General features: G+C 42.8%; 1 protein-coding gene across 1 annotated transcript in view; it reads right to left on the bottom strand.

The window, feature by feature from the left end:
• The window catches only part of HTRA1 (HtrA serine peptidase 1), a 34359-nt gene continuing 11600 nt past the window's right edge, over positions 1–22759 (bottom strand). The window contains exons 2-9 of the mRNA XM_034061868.1: positions 17161–17260; positions 16627–16831; positions 6652–6846; positions 5928–5960; positions 4578–4692; positions 4370–4427; positions 3451–3546; positions 1–724 (exon numbers count right to left, since the gene is read on the bottom strand). Of these exons, the coding sequence (XP_033917759.1) occupies positions 556–724; positions 3451–3546; positions 4370–4427; positions 4578–4692; positions 5928–5960; positions 6652–6846; positions 16627–16831; positions 17161–17260 (971 nt within the window). The 3' untranslated portion in view covers positions 1–555. The remainder of the gene's footprint in view (positions 725–3450; positions 3547–4369; positions 4428–4577; positions 4693–5927; positions 5961–6651; positions 6847–16626; positions 16832–17160; positions 17261–22759) is intronic.

Below are 22759 nucleotides of genomic sequence, written 5' to 3'. Positions count from 1 at the left end.
TTCTGTTGAATTCTTTTAATAACACTAAGAAAATATCATAGTATTAAAGTCCTGCATGGGATCCTCAAAAGGTTATTTCAGTTGGGATTTCTTCGTGTTTATAAACCAAACTTCTTTTTTTCCCCCCCAGTTGTGTTTCCTTTGCAACCAACTACTCCTTTAGAATGGCATTTCCAGTTAAAACACAGCTAACCTATAAATACCTGAATACCACACCACACATTGTGTGCGTGGGTTTTGTTTAAATCTGAGCGGCAGTAACGGTAAATCTATTCAACACAGGGAAGCAAACGTCGATCGGTTAAGCAGGGAATGTAACAGGCAGCAAAGAATACATTGCATACATAATACAGAAGGAAAACATTGTCTGGAGTATGTGAAATTACACTGATTTTGCACCTTAAACCTATTAGAAGTTACTCTGTTGGCCAATACTAATCCACTGAAGAAGCAGAATGTTGGTCAGAAGTCTAATGTTTCCTGTACCAGCACAGAGAGAATATAAGCAGTCCAATGCTGTTAAAAGAAAACATGAAATCCAGCTCATGTTTCTGGTTAGGGGTCGATTTCTTCGGGAACTACTGTTAACATAACATCTTCGTTGCCCCTGCGTACGACCATGTTCAGCGTACTGTCCTTTTTAATAATGTCACTGACATCACTGGCTGAACTTATCGACTGTCCATTGATGCTTATAATCACATCGTTGTCCTTCAGGCCACCACTGAAAATACAAAGCAGCAGTGTGTTATTCTAATTGCCATCACATTGTCATTACAACAGTGCTTAAAACCCAAGATTGCTGGATTTTTCCTATTTCCCACACAAAGGCAGTTGCACAGGGACATAGCGGGCATGCAAAAAGCAATTGGAATTTATGAAGTGGTGATGATTACAACACAATACAGAAACCTCAGAAACAGGATGAAGGTACAAGTTTGGTGAATCCCATATTTCACTGTCTTTAAGGGAATTTGCTATTGCAAAGAGTGCAATAATTCTAGATGCTGATGGAGGTGTATTTCTCTTGTGAAGTAATTGTGACCAGGCACTCATGTTAGACACTGGAAGCTGCTCTGAGGTCTCCATGCAGCCTTCTCTTCTCCAGGCTGAACAGCCCCAACTTTCTCAGCTTGTCTTCATATGGGTGGTGCTCCAGTCCCCTGATCATCCTCATCGCCCTTCTCTGAATCCAACAGCTCCATGCCCTTCCATGCTGGGGACATCAGATGGGCTGGAACTGGAGCCAGCACTGCAAGGCTCCTCTGCCCAGGGCTGTGTCTCTCCCTGAGCTGGCTGGGATTGCTGCTGGGACCAAGAATCAGGCTGGTGAGGAATACCATCAACCACAGTGTCTTGCCCGATCTTGCACAATGATCTGGCTCCAAGTTGTGGAAATATTAACCAAGTAACCAGATCAGACATGATTCAACCTTTCAACATAATCCTTCTTCACAAAACCACAGAGCAGTCATCAGCCTCTTCCGCCCACAGAAGACGCCTTACATGAGTGTCTCCTGCAAGCAGGATGCTTTGGCTAATGTTTGCAACAAATCTGGTTGCCTGCTGAAGACATGGCTTAAAACATGTTCATTGGAGAAACTATTCCAGATTATCTCAGTCTCTCATGCAGCCTCTACATCCAATTCATATCCAGGACAGGGCACTGCAGAGCTGTTCTGGTCCCCTGTCAGCATGTCTACACAATATGCATTGGAGGGGAAATGGCAAACCCATTGGCAAACCATTGGCAAAAGGACTAGGAGTGAGGGAGACAGAGCAAACATGGGCTGTGTTTTAATTGCATCCTGATTTGAGTTTGCCTCCAAGTTATGAGGCTACACTGCCTCACATTTCTTCTACCTCTCTAATATCCTTCTCCCACTCTGCTGCTATCTGCATTCCTACAGCAATTTTTCTGCACCTCCAGATTGGACCTTCTTTGTCAAGGCAGTCAGCTCAGTCCCACACTGGAGCAGCTACATTATTCCTACACTAACTGCAGTTTAATGTCACATTACAGACATTCACCGGTATTCTGCATGAACAGTGCTGAGAAGAGGAATTATGTACAAAGCACAGCAATAATTCACAGACCATGTTAGCTAAAACTATATATCTTACAGTGACATCCAAACTGCAACAAGGAAACATCATCCAACCATAGAAATGTAGAATATTTAGGATTGGAAAGGGCCTTAAAATCATCTACTCCTTGTAGTCTCCCTAAGAGATGACATATGCCTGCTCCAAGTAGCTTTCTTCCTCCATGCCTTTGGTGCTACACATGCCTTTGTTGCCATGAAGATTTACTCTTGTCTTAAATGATCTCCAGTTTCAGAAAATGAATGAATTTTCCCATTTCCTACCTGGGATTATTCAGCAGTTTCATATCAAGCAATCTCTCAAAGTGTCTCCAGCAGGAGCCAGACTCACCAGTGCTGGTGACCACAGACCACATAGAATCCTAGAATGGTTTGTGTTGGAAGGGACCTTAAAGCTCATCCAGTTCCAACCCCTGCCATGGGCAGGGACCCCTTCCACTGGAGCAGCTGCTCCAAGACCCTGTGTCCAACCTGGCCTTGAACATTGCCAGGGATGGGGCAACCACAGCTTCTCTGGGCACCCTGTGCCAGCACCTCAGCACCTTCACAGGGAAGAGCTTCTGCCTTGTTATCTAACCTAAATCTCCCTGCTTAAGTTTGAACCCATCACCCCTTGTCCTATCACTGTCTGCTCTTATAAAAAGTCCCTCTCCAGATTTCTTGACAGCTTCCTTTATTAGAAGACTGTTATAAGGTCTCCTGTACTTCAGCCAGGCATCTCATGAAGTGTGGTATCAACCAGCATGTGAGCTTCTGAGCAAATACTGAGTAACACAAAGATCAGTTGCCCAAAACCAAAAGCTCCTGACAAAGCTCTCACATAGAAGAGCATCTCCTGCCTAAGAGAGAATTTCAAGCCCTGAGGAAGGAAAGCCAGGAGAGGTGCTGGGTTTGTCCAGCACTGAAGTGCTTGGTCTGAATTGGATACATCTTCATTAGGTGGTCTCAAAACTTCTCCCTCACCCTCCTGCAGGAGGAACCAGCAGGGCCGTGGGGAGCATGCACAAGCAAACGTCTTTATTCAGCACTGGCATCAGTACAACAGATGTCTTGGATGCAGTCACTGAGAAAAAATGAGAACGGAGTTTCCACGCCCACTGAATCCTTGCCCTTTTGGTTGGGAACGCTGACAGCTCCGCTGCAATACCCTGATATGTTCCCAATATTGGCCATCAGGGACCGGCCTAAAACCACAAACTGATTTCCAACAGACAACCTAATAACAATCAGATGGCCACAACTGTGTTAATTTAATGAAGATAGCCAGTTAAGCAGAGAACATTCCCTATCCTGACCCCCTTAAGTCAGTGGCAGTGGTTTTGAGAGAAAAAGGACTTCAACTTACGCTTCAGCTGGTGTTTCTGGAATTACTTCAATAACATAGGCCCCAGAGACAACATCAGGAAAGTCTTTATGGCGATCCTTCAGCTCTCGAGCTTTGCTGGAAAATGAAGAAACAGCAACAAAAACATTTTGACAAGATGGGAAAAAAAATAAGCAGGCATTTTTACTTAGTTAAGTCACTTGACATTCACTAGCTGAGGTATTTTACACATGTTGATGTGACACTTTCCAATGGGTTTTAACCCTTACAAGTGTTTCAAAGAATTAGTACACTTTTTTTTGCACGCATACAGCTTTTTAATGCCTATTTCTAGCAAATTGAATCATTTCAGTACATACAGAGGATCATAACTGAAACATTTTAAAGCTTGGTCTTTAGAATTACCAGACCCTAAATACCTAAAAAACCCCTTCAGTTCCAATGCTTTGCTATACCTGTGATCCTGCACATGGGAAAACTTCTGGTTACTTCTACAGGATGTAGTGACACCTACTCATGAGTCTTTTCTGGTTTGCATATGAGTAAGAAAGTCCACACAAAAGCTTCATTTTTTATTAAGTGAATAATTTAATGAACATAATTTTATAGTACTGGAAATACGCACATAGCTGCTGCGATCCTTGAGAACATACAACAGTAACAGAGCCCCAGAACAAACCAACAATCACTAGCTAGTCTCTTCTGAAGCATTAAGGGAAAGAAAAAGCCAAGGTGCTGCTTAAAATCTGGCTCAGTGCAAGAGTCTACAGGAGAGTTCAACCATGTAGCAGATGAAAAGGAGCAAAAACTGGCTGCGAGTTGTCACCAGCACATACAGGGGCACACGCTGCTGGTTCAAACCTCCTTGTTTCTGCACATCCAAGAGCTTGATCCAAATGCATGCACTTCGGGAAGGTGAGGAACCACCACTTTTACTTACCTAGGAGTTAGAGACATCATTCGTATGCCAATGTATTTCTTTTTGGTTATAGCTTTTCCTACAGAAAGGAAAAATGGGTTTTGGTCAACTCCTCTTACCAAAAGAGCCTCAAAGGCCATAAACTTTCTGATTTCTTCAGAAATCAGCTCTTTTGAAGTACATTCAGAAATGTACTTCACAACTCTTCCAAAGCGGTGAAGCACAGTACCTTTAGCTTGTCTGTCATGGGATTCAGTTAGGAACTTTTTGATTTTATCCGATGGGATAGCAAACGAGATCCCTGCTGTAACTTTTAATGTGTTAATTCCAATGACTTCACCATCCTGGAGAGCGAAGAAATTGTTATTAGCAAATGCGAAATGGCTCAAAGAGAAATGGGTGTTTTCTTCCAGACAACCACAGGCACACAACACACTCTATAGTTGGGTGTTCAAGTTGCTAAATGACTTCTTTAAACCTCATTTTTTGAGTGTATTGATAAAAAACTATTCCACAGTTTTGAAAACTGATGTGGATATTCCTCTTCTAGCAGAAGAGAGGGCAGAACTGGGCAGCTCTCCTGCTTCCAGCAGACAAGCTGCATATTCTCAGCCAATGTTGGTCTGTTTATTTCAGCAGGCACCTCACAAGCACAGCACCAAGCAGTTCTGAGCAGATATTGCATAATAATATAAATGACAGTTCACCAAAATCAAAAGCTTTTCCCGGTACTGTGGCTCCAAGAGGGAGTTTCAGATCAAACATTCTGCTGTCAGCTGCTGATTCAAACTCTTTTGAAATCTCAGCTGCTTCCCTCCCTCGTATACCCCAGATAAACACCATCCAACTGCAGTTCTTTAAGAGGTTACTAGTGCTGAAACTGTACTTTGAGTTGGGTGGAAAAAAGATGCCAGATCTCCAAGGCAGAAACTGTGGCTACCTCTGTCTTCCAGTCTGTGCCGTCCCTCATCAAGGACCACTGCCTCGCCTCCCTTCAACCCCATGTGCTCCATCTGAGAGACTTCACACAGCGGTTGGGTTTTGTAACTTGCTTCAGTTGTTCTCTCTTGGGCTTATCCACAGTTGTGGGAGATCAATGCTGACTATGTTGAACAATAGCAGTAAATAAACCCTAATATCCTGATAAATACAACCCCCTCAGTGTGATTTAAAACAAAGGGGTTTTTGAACTATTATGCTGAGTTGCAGTATAAAACCCTCCCAGTACTGTCAGTTGCATGGTACACAGTGAGGGCAAACACCTCCACTTTAAAATGTGCTTCTAACATCTTGCAAGGCATGTGGCAAACAAAATTGGGCATTACACTTGCTCAAAACTATGCAAACTGTAAAGACCTTAAATATTGAAATCCAAGTGCATTTCGGGACTCGCCAACATAAACACAGAGCAGTGATTAGTAACAGCCATGTGAATTTTGTGTAGTCAGCCAGATATAAAGCTCTGAATCATGATTCTGGTGTGGGGCTTTGTTTGTTTGTTGGTTTGAGTGGGGTTCTTTGTTTTGCTTTTAAATGAAAAAGTAATAAGCTGGATACTCAGCAAATGTAAAGCTCTTACCAGATTTACAAGGGGTCCTCCGGAGTTCCCGTACTGAAAATAAACACATGGCAAGAACATGTTTTAGTATCTACCTCTTCATTTACAGCAAGCAAAACATTAAAGAGATTTCTGAAATATTTCTGTAGCTGTTTTGTCATTGCCTATTAAATCTATGCAATAGAACAGTCCAACATCCAAACCCACTAACTACACTTAACATCACCCCTTTTAGCTGAGCTTTGCAAATGCTTAGTCCTTCTTCTCCTGCCAAAGTTAAGAAAGCCAAGGTTTTCCTTTTGTTTTAACAGTACCACACTAGCAACTTCAGAAGATTTTAGGACAGCTCTGGGAGCTGTTAGAGAAGATTTCTTACAAGGCCAACAGCAGAAGTACAAAACCCATTGTTTTGCCTGAATGCAGAAACAAGCTTGAATCCTTAAACTAAGCTTGGCTTCTGTTTTAGCAAACATGATGGATTTCGAAAGGACACTTATTTGCCAGAGAAAAATGCATCCTCCCTTGGAAGAATGTTGAAGTGAAGGCAGATATTGTACTTAGTGTGGTTCCTTGGGGATTTTCAAACAGCAATCAAGTGCTGCTGGAGCGCAGATGTCCGTATTTACAAGGATGAAAGGAAGGCCAACTACCCTCACTGCTCTGAAGAACTGTATCACTGCTGAGATTTCCAAACTACTCCAGAAATATAAGAGCTGGAGGGGATGAGGCTCAAAGCAGGACATACGTTGATAATGGCATCTGTCTGAATGTAGTCCATATCGGAGTTGCGGAGCCCCAGCTCCTTCCCTCCACGTTGAGTAGTACTGACGATCCCTGTCGTCACTGTGTTTTGCAGGGAAAACGGGCTTCCAATCGCCACCACAAATTCTCCTGGCCTCAAGTCTGCAGACTGACCGAGCAGAAGAACTGGCAATTTACCCTACAAACAAACATACAATTAAAATGAGAGTAGAAAAAGAAGAAACAAGAAAAATTCATATGTTAAGACACTACGACACAGTGAGAACAAACTACAGAAGCCTGAATGTGTTAATGGAGCAGAGAAAAAGAGAGAGGCTTTTATCTCTTGGGGACTTTGCTTGTTCTGTCTGCTTTGAATATTTCATGTGGCTTGAGACAGACACATCCCAACGAGTTCCTCCTCCAACGAGTGGGCTCTTTGCTCTGTAGGAGTACTTTCTCCACAGCAGGTACCCATTAAACCAAAAGCAATTGACACACCAAAGGAATAGTTCCTCCCTGCTGTACAAAGCAAGCATTTGAGGACACAACCAATGAGTTGTTTCCAACAGCTTCTTGAAATAATTAGCCAACAGCTGCTGAAATAAAAGTAATACTGAGAGTGAGCACTACAGAGTCATGAAAGCAACAGGCAAAGTGTATGAAACATGCATATGTGTAGTTAAAAGCATTTTATATTCTCATAAGTCACCAGTTAATGTTTCACCTTATTTTGTTTTCAATACAGTATCTCTTCTAAATAATTGTATTGCCTCCTACATACACTGATTTAAAGACTTTATGGGATTTTTCTATTCTGACAGTAAAGAATACCAGTACACTTTACTTTCAAGACCTTATCTCTAATCATATTAAATATCATGTTATTGAAGACATTTCTATTACGGCACAAAGCATCCTTAAAATCCAGCATCAAGAAGGAAGGAAAGGTTGGATCCACACACCCTCACTCAATGCAATGGATCAAGGGAACCGCGTGTGGTTGCGACAAGATGTGTTGTATCTGCACAGGAACTGAACTGGCTGGATAACAGATGATTCCAGCTGGACCAATAACTCCCTGTGCAGCAATCAGAAAACAGCTGGGAAGCTCTCAAGGCCTCCTACTCACCAAGTAAACAGAGAAGGGTGTTCTGAAACAGATCATATTTGAAATAAATATCTTCATCACCTGTCTGTAAAACACTGAGCAGCATTCCTCCTTTCCTTTGCATTTTTAAGGTCTTTACCCTTTTAGTGATGTGCTACATTTTTTAATCTGTCAATGATTCTGACCCTCCTCAGGTATTTAACTACATATTTCCTATGAGGGTGCTGAGGCGCTGGCACAGGGTGCCCAGAGAAGCTGTGGCTGCCCCATCCCTGGCAGTGTTCAAGGCCAGGTTGGACACAGGGGCTTGGAGCAGCTGCTCCTGTGGAAGGGGTGCCTGCCCGTGGCAGGGGTTGGAGCTGGATGAGCTTTAAGGTCCCTTCAACCACAAACCAGTCTGATTCTATACTTAATCATGCCACTAGACTACTTCTATTAGCATCAATGGACCTCTACATGTATAAATTCAGGTTTCAGCTTAAGGATTTTGAGGATTAGACGGTTACTGAACGCAAAATCAAACCAGAAGAAGTCTGAGGGGATGCATCTTTCACTTAGCAAACCTAACCCTAATCGAGCTTTCCTTCACACACCCCCCACTTAAAAAATTCCTTGCTTTGCTCAGCACACCCAACCACAAAAGGAAAAAGGCTTTAGTATCAACTTTCACAATAGGACAGTGATTCGAGATGCAGTGGAGTCCATACCTAGAGATTAACCTAAACCAATTTTCAAGGAGTTACTGTATTAAAAACCAGAGTACCTTTGAGGTATTTCTTGAGCTCTGTACCTAAAGTGGAGGCACAAACTGGCTTAATGCCTTGTAATTCATTCCTCCTGAAAAACTTGTAAAGGTGCTTTTTTCATCCCATGCCTGTTCTAAAGCACACAGATTTATGTACATATACTTGATGGATCATAAAGCTATATACTGCGGGCTCCCACAGCAAAGAAACAAGGCAGTATGTAGTATGCCCTGATTATTTGCACAGATTGCCAAGTTATAAATTAATTTCAGAAGTTGACAGAAGCTGAGTCATTACAAAATTTGGGCAAAAAGGGAAAATATTATTGTGTTTAAATAAGAAAGCAAGAGGTAACTCTTTAGTTGGCTTTTGTCACCATCAGTTTTGAAAGCCTCTATTGGTAAATGACCCTTAGGGACAAAAATCCACTAATATAAACTAACTCAAATGCCCATCATTTTTGTATTGTTCACCTACAACTCTGTTTCAAATAGCCTCATCACCATATGCTGCTGCAGATACAAAAGTTATGCTTTTAATATTTAACAAGCCTGATCCTGTGCATCCTTTATCCAATTCTGCCACAATTGCACCAGCAAAATTCTGCTCAGATGAACAGATTGTTTCAATAAAACTCATTGCCAAACCCCAGGCAGGACAAGATGCTCTATGGAAACTTATCTTTCGGGCTCCAGACAGCAAGAAAATAATTAAGCCAAGTGCTTGTTAAACAGAATCAGTTGGAGGAGCAACAGAACAGGCAGCAGAGTAAAGAGAAAAACATTTCCCTTTCTAATGCTCTTTCAGAGGAAAGTTTTCACAACCAGCAATGCCCTGCTATTAAATAATAATTACCCATGGCCCCTGTTGGTGCCATAGCCTCAGACAAACCCGAAAGGCTGTGGTTTAACTCTGGGAAGGATTCACCAGCATCACCCAGTTTCCCCATTGTATGTGCAGCAGCAACATCCCAAGGCATCACTGCTGAGCGGTTCATCATCTCACACCACAGCCCTGACTCCAAGGGACCTCTTCAGTACAGCGGGAAACAGGCAGCTCCGATTAGCTGTGCTGGGAAGCATGCAGTATATGCAACACAAACAGCCCCATATGGGTATTGTTTGGATTGAGGGAGCACCCTGGCCCTTCCTTCGCTCACCAGATGCTCTTAGGCTTACGTAGCACGTGTTTTCAAGATGTTGTTGGTCGACAGCAGTATCTCTTTCTGGCACTAATGTTCCTTATAACAAAAAAACCTCCAACACACACTACAAAAGTGGCTTTTGCTTGTAACCCAGTGCACTGAAAAGGGATATTTTACAGAGAAAGAGGACATTTATCAGCAAATGAAACATGGGCAAGCAAAAGAAACCAGAAATCTTGTTTTTTTCATTAATAGAAAAAAGGAAGACCAGTTATGTACAAAGTTAAAAGACTTTTTACGCCATTCTTGAGCTATAAAACAGTCATGAAGCCAAAATTGCATCTGGCAGCAGAAAGAAAATACATGAACAATCTCTGACTAATACAATTACTTTTGATTGTGCTGCGTTTTCAAGCCTGTGCCTATACTAGCGAGGCTTCAAAGTGTAGCGCTGCATGGATTGGCTGTGGGTCATCCGTGTGATTCAATGTGCCTTCTGGAAAGAGGCTGGCTAACCTTTCCTTTGCTAGGAACAAAACATCAACAGCAAACATTGCCGTGTTCTGTACATATTATGAAACATTGCTATGGAAAATGTGCTCTCTATTCCTTCTGATTTCACTGTGTGGTGCAGAGCACGCTAACAGTGCTGCATGGAAACAAACTCTTATCAGTGCTTCTGCAAGTAAATGCTATGAAGAATTAGTTATAATAAATATATGCATTGTAGTGGTTTTAAATCTGAGGGTATTCTCTCTAAAAAATCCTCAGAAATAACATTGCCATGCTCAGATTTAAACTTTCCACTACCAACCCCCCTCCTTTATTTACATGGGAGAGGTGGTTTTGTAGTGAAAGCAGTATAAACACAACCAAAATCCCTGTGCACCAAGCGACCAAGTGGGATGTATGTCCTGCAGGCCACAGGAGGATGGCTGGAAATGCGAGGCAAGCATTTAGAGCAGTGTTGTAACCAGAATCAGATCAGATGCACACTCTGTGCCTTCACACCCTTTCACTGGCAAGCTCTTGTCGAGGATGTTAAAACAGCCCTTGTAAACCAAGCTTAAGTGCTTGGGATTTAGGGCTCTTAATAACCACACCTCATAAAGGGGCACCCTTCAATCCTCACAGGCCATCAGGATGACACAGCTACCGTTACAACTCGTGATTCTCTTGGGTTAACTATAGATTTGCCAGGGCAGTTAATTAAAATGCCAGGCAAATGAGCATGCCTTGCAGCACAGCAAACAGGCAGCCAGCAACACCCAGCACCTCAACCCAGCTTTCCCAGTGACTCACTGCATGACCTTGGGCAACACATAACATCCTTCCTATCCCTCCATTTTTCATTTGATGCAGCCTCGGGGCTCTGCTGGGATCTGTGTTTACTCAATAAAACAAATCTGCAAGCAGGCATTCTGCAGGGACACAGAAATAGGACTAAACATGCAAACCCATAAGTGGCACATGACTCACTGTTTACACCCAGCCAGAGAAGGAGCCATTAATTAGGGTTAATATTTTAAGCCTTTCTCATCCCAAAGGGCTTCAGACATTTTTATATATGGATTTGACTCAAGCCCTGGATAAACATCACTCCCACGAGAATGGAGAGCTGTGCAGCACCACAAGAAACGGCTCCATTCAACAATAAGACACAGCTATTGTGGTGCAGGGGATTAGGACAAGGATAGAACAGCATCATCAGCCAGGAGCCAGATGTTCACCTGATGTATATTAGCACTATAGGCTGAGTCAGGTAAAAGAAGTAGAGCTGGGGCAAATGAGCTCTGAAACTAAAACAGGCAGCACATCACTACCATCAGGCAGGGTCAGTGCCACAGAGAAGTGAAACCCAAGAGACAGATGGCCATAACCAGAGACTGTTTCACTTGGAACTTCTATACCCATGAAATAAGAGACTCTGTCTCCATGTTGGCACTGGACGTGAGTAAATCCCTTCTCTGCTCTGTAATCTCCTTCATTTGTGGAAGGAAGAGCACGAATCTGCAGGAAGCAGTTTGCAGTTCAAGAAGCCGATGGAGACAAATGTCCCAAGTTCAATTTGTGTTACACAGCAACAGAGTTCCCTCGTGCCTTTTATTTTTAGGTGGAAGAGAAACAGATGCCTGTAGAGTATACTAATGCAGCTGTAAGTGACTCTGGCAAAACACAGGGCTTCTCTGGGAACTGCATTTCTGTTCTCATTAAAGAAACTATTCACTGTTATGGCAAAATCAAAACACAGGCCCATGAGCACATATAAAAATGGGGAGTATCACCCACAATCTCGAAATTGCTTGACAAAAGGCCAAAGAAAATGAAAAACTCGAGCTGAATGCATTACAAGCCTCCAAAAGTATTTCATCTATAGTTAGAAAAACAGCACTGAGACTCCTTATCTAAATATGGAGCATGGGAATCTTGCAGAAAAAAATAGGAAGAAGGATGAAACATGTTTTGCTGTGTCACCAGGATTTCAGCTACCTGCCAAGATATTGCTGCTCTCCCCTATATAAAATGGAATGAAGCATCCTGCTGCTGGCAGACCCATCCCAGGAGTATGTAAGCATTTTGCTGCATGGGAAACTGGACCAGTGCATCACCCCTGCAGCAAGGGCTACTGCAGCTGAAGATGGCAGGAAACCACTGCTTAAACTGAGGAGTTAACATCCAAGCTTTGTATGAGCTATTTCACTTCTATGGGTCCTGAAGACTTCTGGAAGCAATATGTGGGTTTCTTCAGGCTCTCGAGAGGAAGCAATGTAACATCCAGAGACAGATTTCAAAGTGAAAAAGCACTTTAGAGAAGCCACGGACATCTGGTTCTCAAGGAGTTTGTTCTTTCAGAGTGTGGGCTATTAAAATATTGATACACAAACAGGGAAGTTTGCTTTGCTGCTTCCTCCAGTTTGTACACACACAGAAAGCAAATCCCCTCAGACCACAAAGATACAGACGCTGCATTGCCTCATGAAACCACTGAAGGAATGAGGGCAGAAAGTCTTGTTGATTTAAGCATCAAACTAAGTGGTTGTTAGTAAGATGGAGGAAAAACCTTAAGCAATAGGACTGAGATACTACCACAAGTTAGAGATCGTTCACAAACCCACTACTTCTGTACTGTGTAGAGGCCAAATCCTGCCTGGATACAGAAGGCAGCGACTGGTCACATTGAGGAACAAAAACTTCAGACCCTGGCACGTCTCCCCTGATATATATGCTATAGCAGTCAGTAGCGAGTGTCTCAGGGCTGTTTTTAAGCACTTAGGAAGAAGATACACCCCAAAATAAAGGCATTCATGGGGCTCCCCACTTCTGCACTGTCACTGCCACAGACACCAATTCTGCAGGCAGAGTCCAATTTCCACGGGTGAACAGGGTCTCCAGGAGAAAGCCATCCTTACCTCCCACTAGTTTTGGCTTCCAGCTTTGGTCTGAGTGAGGGCACAGGACTCTCTCTTAATTCCGCCCTCCGTTAATCCTGACATTGTCCATTAAACCACCCTAACACTTCCTTTCCTCCTCCTGGTGTCTACAGCTCTCAGCAGCTGTATCACACATCCTCATTTGACAAGGTAGTTATTTGTGCTGATACAAATTTCACAATCTAGCTCTGCCAGCTCAAGAGCATCTGCTTCTTGGGAGTGTTGTGCAATGTTCCTGATGCGTTTCACGCTCACTGCAGCAACACATGTGTCACACAGGATGGGCTATTTCACCAGCCGCTGCCTGTGCTGCCAAAGCCCCATTTTTCCTAGCAAGAGTTATAAGTTTTGCATGTTTATATCCAAGCTGTCTGCAGCTGCACTGTTTCTTTCTAGTACTGCTGTCTCCTCAGAGCTGTTTGCTGTTGGAAGGATGGTTATATTGCATTCGCGTTTACCGTGCTTGACTCCAATCTTACTTCCCACTTTCACAAACTGCTGCGTGCCATGACAGACACAAGAAACACAGCTGCCCTCTTTTACAGACTGTAAAAATGAGCTTGTTTTAGGATTAGAATAACAACCCCAAAATTTCTCTTCCTCATTGACTGCAAAATGTTTTTTCATGGTAAAGAATTTGATCTTTACCATGAACAGGGAAACAGCTCATCCGCACCGGTGCCCAGATTTTACCATCCTCTTTCATATCCCACTGCACTCAGCAAAGCCAAATTAGTTCTAGTAATGTCTTTGGCCAGTTGTTCACACCGTAAAGAAAAACAACATGCAGGCTGCTGCAAAGCCTTAACAGTTTTAGGAATACCAGCTCACAGCCTAAACTCATGCTTCAAGCCCAGTTCTGTTCCTAACCACAAAGGCATTCTTTACCCTTCAGATCCTGCCTTAGCATGCCACACAAAACACAACCCCCCTCCCCAGCATTCTGCATCTTTGATGTCACCTTTAAATAATTCATGCAAAAGGAAGAACTTCACTTCTAACTTCAGAAAAATTCTTCGGGATGGTTCCCATGCCATATCCAGACATGTAAAGGGTTATTTGTACCATCTCATTGACTTCTTCAGTCATCAAATACATTTCAACTTCAACCAATTATTGCCTATGTGATGTTAAAAAGGCACGTTATCAATCTACATGATAGCAAGGTTTTTCAGTGCAAAAAGGAAAGCTCAAACACTGAACTTGAATGGATATAGACAAATATTCCATGAAAATTCAGTCTGAAAATCAGCTTCTGAGCTCTGCTTCCACTTTTAACTTTTTCTGTGAACACTTAAAATGTTGTGTTTCAAATTCTCCAAGTGCAAAGAAAGCATCATCCATCCTGTACGTAGAGGTGCTTCAGGCCTCGCCTTGGATTGGGATTTCCCAATGCCACGCCACTAAAGCCAGCTGGAAAACTGGTCTCCCATCCCAGGAAAAAACAAGAAATACAAGAAGTTTCCCCCATGTCTTCTCAGTATTCTGAAATGCAAGAGGCAAGGCCATGGGGGAAGAACACACAAGGTTCTACAACTGACAAGACACCAACGGGTATGTCAGACCCAAGTTTGTATCCATATTCTACCTAATTTAGAGCAGAGACATGATATTTCATCTCCTGTACCCAGACGGATGCACTAAGCTGGCATTAGGAGAGGAAGACAGTGGGAGCTCAGCCTCCAGGCACTGAGACACTTCCCAAAGCTTCATTAAAACCAGCCCTTTTTTTCTAATAGACAACTGAATATTAACAGGACAATCCCTTCCCAAATAGAAAACTGTAGCAGATTTGGCTCTAGACACCTCTAAGACAGAAAAAGATTCCTGCCTTAAAGACCTTGCAAACATATAAATGAATTAGGTTGCAATGCTGATGTGCTGCTTGCAGAACAGGGTCACAGCTACATTCAAAATTCAACCGATGGGAGATGACTACAACTTAATTACACAGCAGGCACTTTAAAAAGCAGAGTATCTGCCATCTTGCAAGTCATAACAAGAATCACCAATTCCAGCCCTGTTTAACAGTGGTTTCCACTACAGGCAGCTCCTCTGGCTGCATTCCCTTTGTTCCAAGCTGCTGCCAGTTTTCCAGGTTCTCCCTTCCCGTAAGCAGCTTACCAGGGAAATTTTGGTGCCATTTCTTTAGGGTTTCAAATAACATAAAACTCTCTGTCTGCTCTCTTCATAAGGCCCCAAAATAATCTGTCACATCAGTTCAACGTCTCCTCTCTTTGACTCACCAGCTTCTCTCTCCTCTGAAACTCACCCTCCTATTGCTTGAAGTCTTTTCCTTTCCACCACCATTTCTATTTTCCCTACCATGTTGTGCTTCCAATTTTAGAGTCGCTTTTCCAGCTGCCCTTCAACCCCTGCTGATGCTGCCAGTTCTCATCCCTTTGTTACTGCAGATCTACTTTTGCTTATTCCAATATAAAAATGAGAACATAAGTGATTGATAGATGCGTAAATAGGTTACACCTCAGGAAAACACAACATGGCCAAAACCATTCTGGGTTATTGTGAAGGTTTTCTGCCACGTTGCTGTTAAGGAGCTTTTAAACAAGACAAAATAAAGAGCTTTTAAATGACAAAGGTGGCAAGGGAGCAGCGGGAGCACTTCATGTCTTGGGTCATCCAAGAGTTCTGCATTAGACGTCTGATTTAGTCATGAACTCTGGCACAAACACTTTTGACCTCTCTGGGGAATAGGTCTGAACTAAAACAACACTGCAAGATCTACACATTTTTGAGTCATGTGTTTCAAATGAAACGTTCTTTCCCATTAAATTAACTAACAGTCCAAACAAGGGAAACCAATATGAGCAGCACCCCAAGCAATCACATGTGTCTAATTGCATCTGCATCACTCAGTATTTCAACACAGTATTCCACTTGCGCTATGCTGTTGAATGTGCAGAACTGCATGACAGCTCTTCTGCTGGTGCAGCAAGCAGAATAATGCTGACAAATGTATGCTTGAGAGGAGGGTAGACTACAGACGGGAAGTTGCATTTCCATTTATTCAGAAAACCACCTACAGTCTAAGAGCATCTTCCCAATGGCTTCAATTTGCACGTTCAAGACTCTCCCTAAGTTATTTTCTATTTTAGTACTTACATCAGTGTGGTACAGCCCTTCAGAGGGACAAAAACCTCCTCTAAAAGCAATTTGTGACTTCAGTATAGCAGCACAAGACATGTCCCTCTATCAGAAACAAGGGAACACCCCCATTTCCTATCAAAGGGAGAGTTATATTAGTAAATATGTGTGTGTAAAGCAGCCAGCTAATTATGTTGTTGGTTTTTGTTGTGAGGATACATACAGAAGCGCTACGTATTTACTTGCACTGCACTGAGAGGTGATAAAATTAACCACTGCCAACCACAACCATGGTGTTTAAAAACATGTCTCCACCAAGCTCAGATATTCTCTATAACCCAGACCACTGAACTACCAGCCTTCGAACATGAAAAATAGCAAGTTTTGGAGCGGAGGATACTAAATGAAGAGGAATGCAATGAGTTTTGCTTTAACAGCTCACCTGAGAATCTATTTTAATTAGTGCAATGTCAGCTTTTTCATCGACATCTTTAATTTTAGCTTCATAGGTTTCACCGTTCTTCAGCTCCACCTTCACCCGGTTTTTGTTGGTGACGACATGGGCGTTCGTCACTATCAGCCCGTCTTCCGAGACGATGAACCCTGAACCACTGGCAACAGGAATCTCCCTCTTTGAATAAGGAAGTCTAAAAGACATGGGAAACAAATGTTTATTACTGCAAAAAGCTGAAAGATCACAAATCACTAAAAAACACACAGCCCAAAAGGGTTTGGTGGTTTTTAATGCCTTAGGGTATCTGCTGTTACTTGCTATCATTAAGAAGATCACATGCATGCATTAGTTGAACAGAATATTTTACTGCCAGGACTCTTAAGTTATCTTTAATTCTTAAGCATGACAAATATTTATCATCTCAAACCCCCTCTTTGCTATTACACAGCATCAATCAACATTTCTGGCACACTGGCAGTTGTTTTCAAGAACACAAAAATCAGAAGAGGGCATCTTGTTTACTTGCGAAACAATTCAATGTGAACCACAGCAGGAGCTATCTTCTCCACCACATCTGCAATAAAGTTGTATTTGTGCCGCAGGCTGTTAGGGTGTTCTTGGCCTGAAATAGAAACAGAAGACATGTCATGAGCTCTCCAAGTGACAAGGGAAGGGTCATTGCAAAACACCTGAATTAAAAAGTGTGTATCTTTTTCCTCCTTAAAAGTCATTTGCAGTATAACCCTTGCCCAGAGATTTCCTTTCTGCCTCTTTGCACAAGAAGAGTCTGTGTGCTTTATCATTAGGACAACTGGATCCATGAAACCTTTGTTTCTTGTGCATATAACTGGGCCATGAGGCTGTAGCTGCAGACCCCGGTTCAGCACACTGCACTGCTGGTGGCTCCCATGCATCACAGTATCACAGAATGGTTTGGGTTAGAAGGGACCTTAAAGCCCATTCAGTTCCAATCCCCTGTCATGGGCAGGGACACCTTCCACTAGAGCAGGTTGCTCCAGGCCCTGTCCAGCCTGGTCTTGGATATGGGACACTGGAGGAGTGCAGAGTTTAGTCCATGTCTGTGCCACTCTTCCTTTGTGAACAGGATTTTGTACCCAGATGCCCCATTTCTGCTCTCACCTCTGTTCTGGAGGGCTGTTTAATCTGAGAAGACCATACAAGCTAAACAAATGGGCTCTGTTCCCCTGCCAAAATACTCATTCTCACTGGCTTCTGAATGCTGAGGACAGCAAAGTTCTAACCCCATGTAAACCTACAGCAGCTCCTGTGGCTCAAGTGTAACCTGGGTATGAGGTTTGTGCTGCCTTCCCACTGGTGTCCCCTGTGGCTTGAACCACCAGCCTCTGCCTGTCACCCAAACATACATGCACATTACACACACTCTACACAACCATACCCAAGGCATCCTTTCCACTGTTAATCACCTGTGGTCCATCAACTCCATTGAGGACCCGATCCCACCTACTTTGAAGTTACTGAACCACCCTCAAGGCTACAGATCAGACAGACACACAAAAACAATAGGACCACAAAGCTCTGCATTCCTGGGCAGTGCTGTAACACAAAAGCTCATGGTCACTGAGTATTCGAGAGAGGTCAGGGGGATATTTCAAAAGCAAGGGGATACCAAACTCCTATTGTGGCTGCCTGCATCATCAGATGCCCAAAAATCCATTAAATCTCTGGGAAACAAACTTGCAACTCTGACACAGCTTCACCTTCTCAAGCAGTTTGGGGGCAAAACAATTTTATTTGTAAATGGGGAGCAACTAAGCAATTGGAACACCCCAAAGAGTTATTCTGCCTTTCCCTAGAGGCAAGGAACACCCTTTGTTTTCACCATTTTATCTGATGCATCCATCTCGCGTTATAAAAGCACAAGCCAAATCTGTAATTGACTTTCAGATGAGTATGAATGTGCTGTGCTGCTCCCATCCACCCTGGCCATTTGGCTTCTAAATCCACCCAGAGATTAAAGCAGTAAGCAGCTTGTGGATGGCTCTAAGTGATGGTGTAACAGGACGGTTTATCTGCAGTATTGTAGGTACACAGGACTATCCTATAAAGTTATCCCAATACTTGAATGACCTTCATAGCTGAAAACCAGAGTGGAAAACTGCACATTTTCAAGTACATACTAGAGTCAAAAGCCCATGGCAGGAGATTCAGAGGACTGATTTGGGAACAAAACATTGCTGCTTGTAACACTAACCAGACACTGGTTTCAGGGGAGTTAGCATTGCCCTCATGAGAAGGGTGGATGCTCAACCCAAACACTGTCTGATCGCTCAAAGAACATGTTTTTTTTCACTGTTTATACCCTATGAAGCATCTCAAGGGCTTTCAAATGCAATCAGTCATGAACAGCAGCCACTGCAGTAACCACATAATCTGCTATTCAGTTTCAGATCAGAGTTCAGAGATGTTAATCTGCTTTATAAAGCAGGAATGTCAGTCAGGGAGCTTGTGTCCTCACCTACTGTCTTCTTCAAAAGCATTCGATGCTTTCTCTGATTTACACACAAGCTGTTGCCCTTTTATGCCAGAAAGCCATAAGGACTTGCTGATTGAAAAGCATCAATTTACCAAAGGATTTCTGTTCCTTTATGAGCAACATTCAGTATTAAATGTACCTGCATCATCACTATAAAGCTGACTACTGCCACATGAGTGCTTTGGAAAACTGGTAGTAGAATGAGAACTGCAGTTTGGAATTAATCACTTGCATTGAATAGGAGCTTTGACAGATTATCAGATTGGATTAACACAATGCTGGGATAAAACGCCACAGGGCACTACTGTATCCGTCAATATGCTTTTTGATCTCCTCTTATGAAATGATTTCACCTCAATTTTCTCCTCAGCTGCAGGCATCCAAAGGTCACATCCTGACCTTGGAAAAGAGAGCTCCCATGGATGAGGGAACTGCACGGAAAGCACACAGCTTTCTTTAATGCCTTCAATCTTTTTTTACATGTAGCTATTCAAGAAGAGAAAGGATGCCTAAGCTGAACGTGGTGAGACTACTAACACTGCAGCTGAGAGCTGCCTTCACTTGGAAATGGAAGCCTCCATTCCAGAGGCAATGGTGCTTCATGTATAACCCCCTTCTCCTTGTGCAGTCCCAAACTAAGCCACACCATGAAAAGGTCAAAATTTCATACTCTGAAAAGAGTTAGATAATAAATCCTGATTCATGGCATACTGACCTAAAAAGCTGACAACAGCTCGCCACGCCTGCCTGTTGCTTATGTATTAGGAATTCTTGCATTGTGTAACACCGTTTTGCAACAGCTCTTGAACAACTGCCCATTTAAATGGAAAACATACCTTTTTTTTCAGCAAATAAACAGAAGTCAAAGTATCATTCAGATGAATTCATTGATGCTAACACAACGTTCCCAGCAACTGGTCTTTACCCTGATGTGACAACATTAAAGCTGAAGGTTATAGTAAAGGTATTAATATGCTGAGAACTTCTATCACTAAGTATCATGGGGCAAAAAAGACTCAAGGCCAAAATGGTCATGAGTGCAGGCATTCCATTTTCCCATTACATGTATATTTAATGCTCACCTTCGCTACTTGCTCTTTGGAATTACTGAGCAATGCATTTGGGAGCTGAGAGAAGCACTTTACTATAAGCAACCACTATCTTATGTCTGAATCACCAGTAGGCACAGGCTACTACACAGAAGCCTAAAATGCCATAAAACCACCAATAATACAAACCAGATCCGAGCAGATGTTCATTCCTCAACCACTATATGGTAGTTTCCAGCCATCACCAACCCCTGGAGAAGACTGCAGGGAAATTCAGAACTTCTGCTTCCCTAAAACACGTTTTCCAGCCATACTGATAGTTCAGGGTCTTTAGGACAATACAGTTTGAAGAGTGGAATGAATACCATGTAACACCCTCCAAGTTTTCAGGTTTAAAGAGCTGGGGACTCTGCAGTGATTTAGTGGACTGTGCTTGACTATTAAGCAACAGAAAAGCTATAGCTTTAAGGTTTGATTGCTGATATGAGTTCGACTATTTAATCCCCATTGCCTGTATATTCTCATACTTACATCTAAGAACAATCACCCTAACAGGTACTCCATAAGCATGTGGCCAGCTCTTTAATTCCATACTGAAATGGATCCCCAAAATGCAGTTTTCCCAGTTCCAAACTGCTTCTTTGGTATAATCAGTGTTGAATTAAGGAGAATAAATTCTCCCCAGTTTTCTGGCCCTTTTCCTTTTCTTTTCCACCCTTCTGGAGCTGAGTTCCTAGTAAAGTCTTTTCATTATTTTGGGGGGGTTTTGTTTAAGTCTGGAGTTTTTTATGGCAGTTTTTGTTTGTTTGCATTTAAATCATTGAGTGGTGGGCTTGAACAAAGCTCTAGTTCCTAAATACCCTCCAGCTCTGATGCTCACATCTTTACAGACTGTTCCTATTTCTATTTATATGCTGTGATTATGTTTTGCACTGCTTTTTATTGAACTACTGCACAATGCTCTAAATGCCCATGGTTAAGAAACCTTTATTAATGACATTATAAAGATGATTGCTGTGAATTCAGTTAATGACCAAAAACAGACTTAAAAAAAACCCATAAATAGGTTACAGCATGAAAAATTCCCAAGGCAACTAATTCCTCAAGGACTTCAAAGGTGTGCTGGCTGTCAGACCCTGAATGAAAAGGAAACTCTCTGCCAACTGGCATGAATAGGGCTAATATCAGTAAACAAGCTGCTAAGAGGCAAGACAGGAATACCAAGCCATGGTAAAAAGCACAGCCAGCTGTAAACAGCTCAAAATAATTTGGTTTCATAAAGATGAGCCAAAAAGCAAAGTAAGATCTGGGTTCTGATTAGGTCATTACTCAAAGTGATGCTTTAATGCTTAGGGCTCAGACATGCTGCTTTTGGTAATATTTTGAGCTAGACTGGAAAGATGCTTTGGAGATAGAAATCTCATAGAAGTAACCTCACCCCTTCTGTTGTGAGAACTGTATTTGCTGCTCTGGAAGGTCTTCTCTCAGTGTAGGTCCATCTCCTATGGGCTTCTCAGTCTGAAATGGATTTTTCCCACCTAGCTTTCATGTGTTTCCCCCTCTTGAAGCAGTTCTGCTCCCATCCATCAGGACCAGCTTGGGGCGCTGCCCATTCTCCTCGGTTTCCCAACTGCACCCAGTGCTAAAACATTCCCAACATTCCCATGTCGCCATTCCAGTGTCTGAAGCTAAAACCAACATAATTATCTTATTCAATGGGACTTTTTATCTTAGATATAGAGAGGGGGGAAACAGGCACACCCCAGCAACCACCAGCAATCTCTCCCTCGCTTGGTGTGACCACAGCAGATATCATCATGTCCTAAGTCAAAATGCTCAGTTTCACTTTGGAATCAATCCTTCCATTTCTTTACAGACAGCAAGAAACTTTCATTCCCATTAAGATTAAACATAAACCCCCCTCAACTTCCCATAAAACATTAATCATAGACAGCAGAAACATCAGTATTTGTAAGCGTATAACTGCTAAAGAGGATACTACTATGCAAATTCCAGTGAGGGTGCAACACCTTCTCCAGGTTCATCATTATGAAAAGTGCAATGGCCCTGTCCTTCCAGGAGAAGGACTCCCATGGTCTGCTAACATTAGTGCAGGAAAACAGGGCTTGAGGCCAAGGATCTATGGTTAATCTCTCTCTTCCCATTAACTCCACAATGATCAGGAGTGTGTCTATGAAATCCTTGCCCAGTAACACAGAGTACAAGCAGAGGCACCACAACCTGATGAAGTTTATCAGCTAAGTTGCTCAGGTTGCTGAAAATCATAGAACCCCAGAATGGCTTTTGTTGGAAGAGACCTTAAAGCTCATCCAGCTCCAACCCCTGCCACAGGCAAGGACACCTACCACTGGAGCAGCTGCTCCAAGCCCCTGTGTCCAACCTGGCCTTGAGCACTGCCAGGGATGGGGCAGCCACAGCTTCTCTGGGCACCCTGTGCCAGCGCCTCAGCACCCTCCCAGGGAACAGCTTCTGCCTAAGAGCTCAGCTCAGTCTCCCCTTGACTGTCCCTACAGACCCTTGTCCAAAATAGATGATT

This window comes from Melopsittacus undulatus, chromosome 4, assembly GCF_012275295.1.
Source record: "Melopsittacus undulatus isolate bMelUnd1 chromosome 4, bMelUnd1.mat.Z, whole genome shotgun sequence".
NCBI lineage: Eukaryota > Metazoa > Chordata > Aves > Psittaciformes > Psittaculidae > Melopsittacus > Melopsittacus undulatus.
The sequence above is the reverse complement of the archived record's forward strand: the minus strand, read 5'-3'. Positions and strand labels throughout refer to the sequence as shown.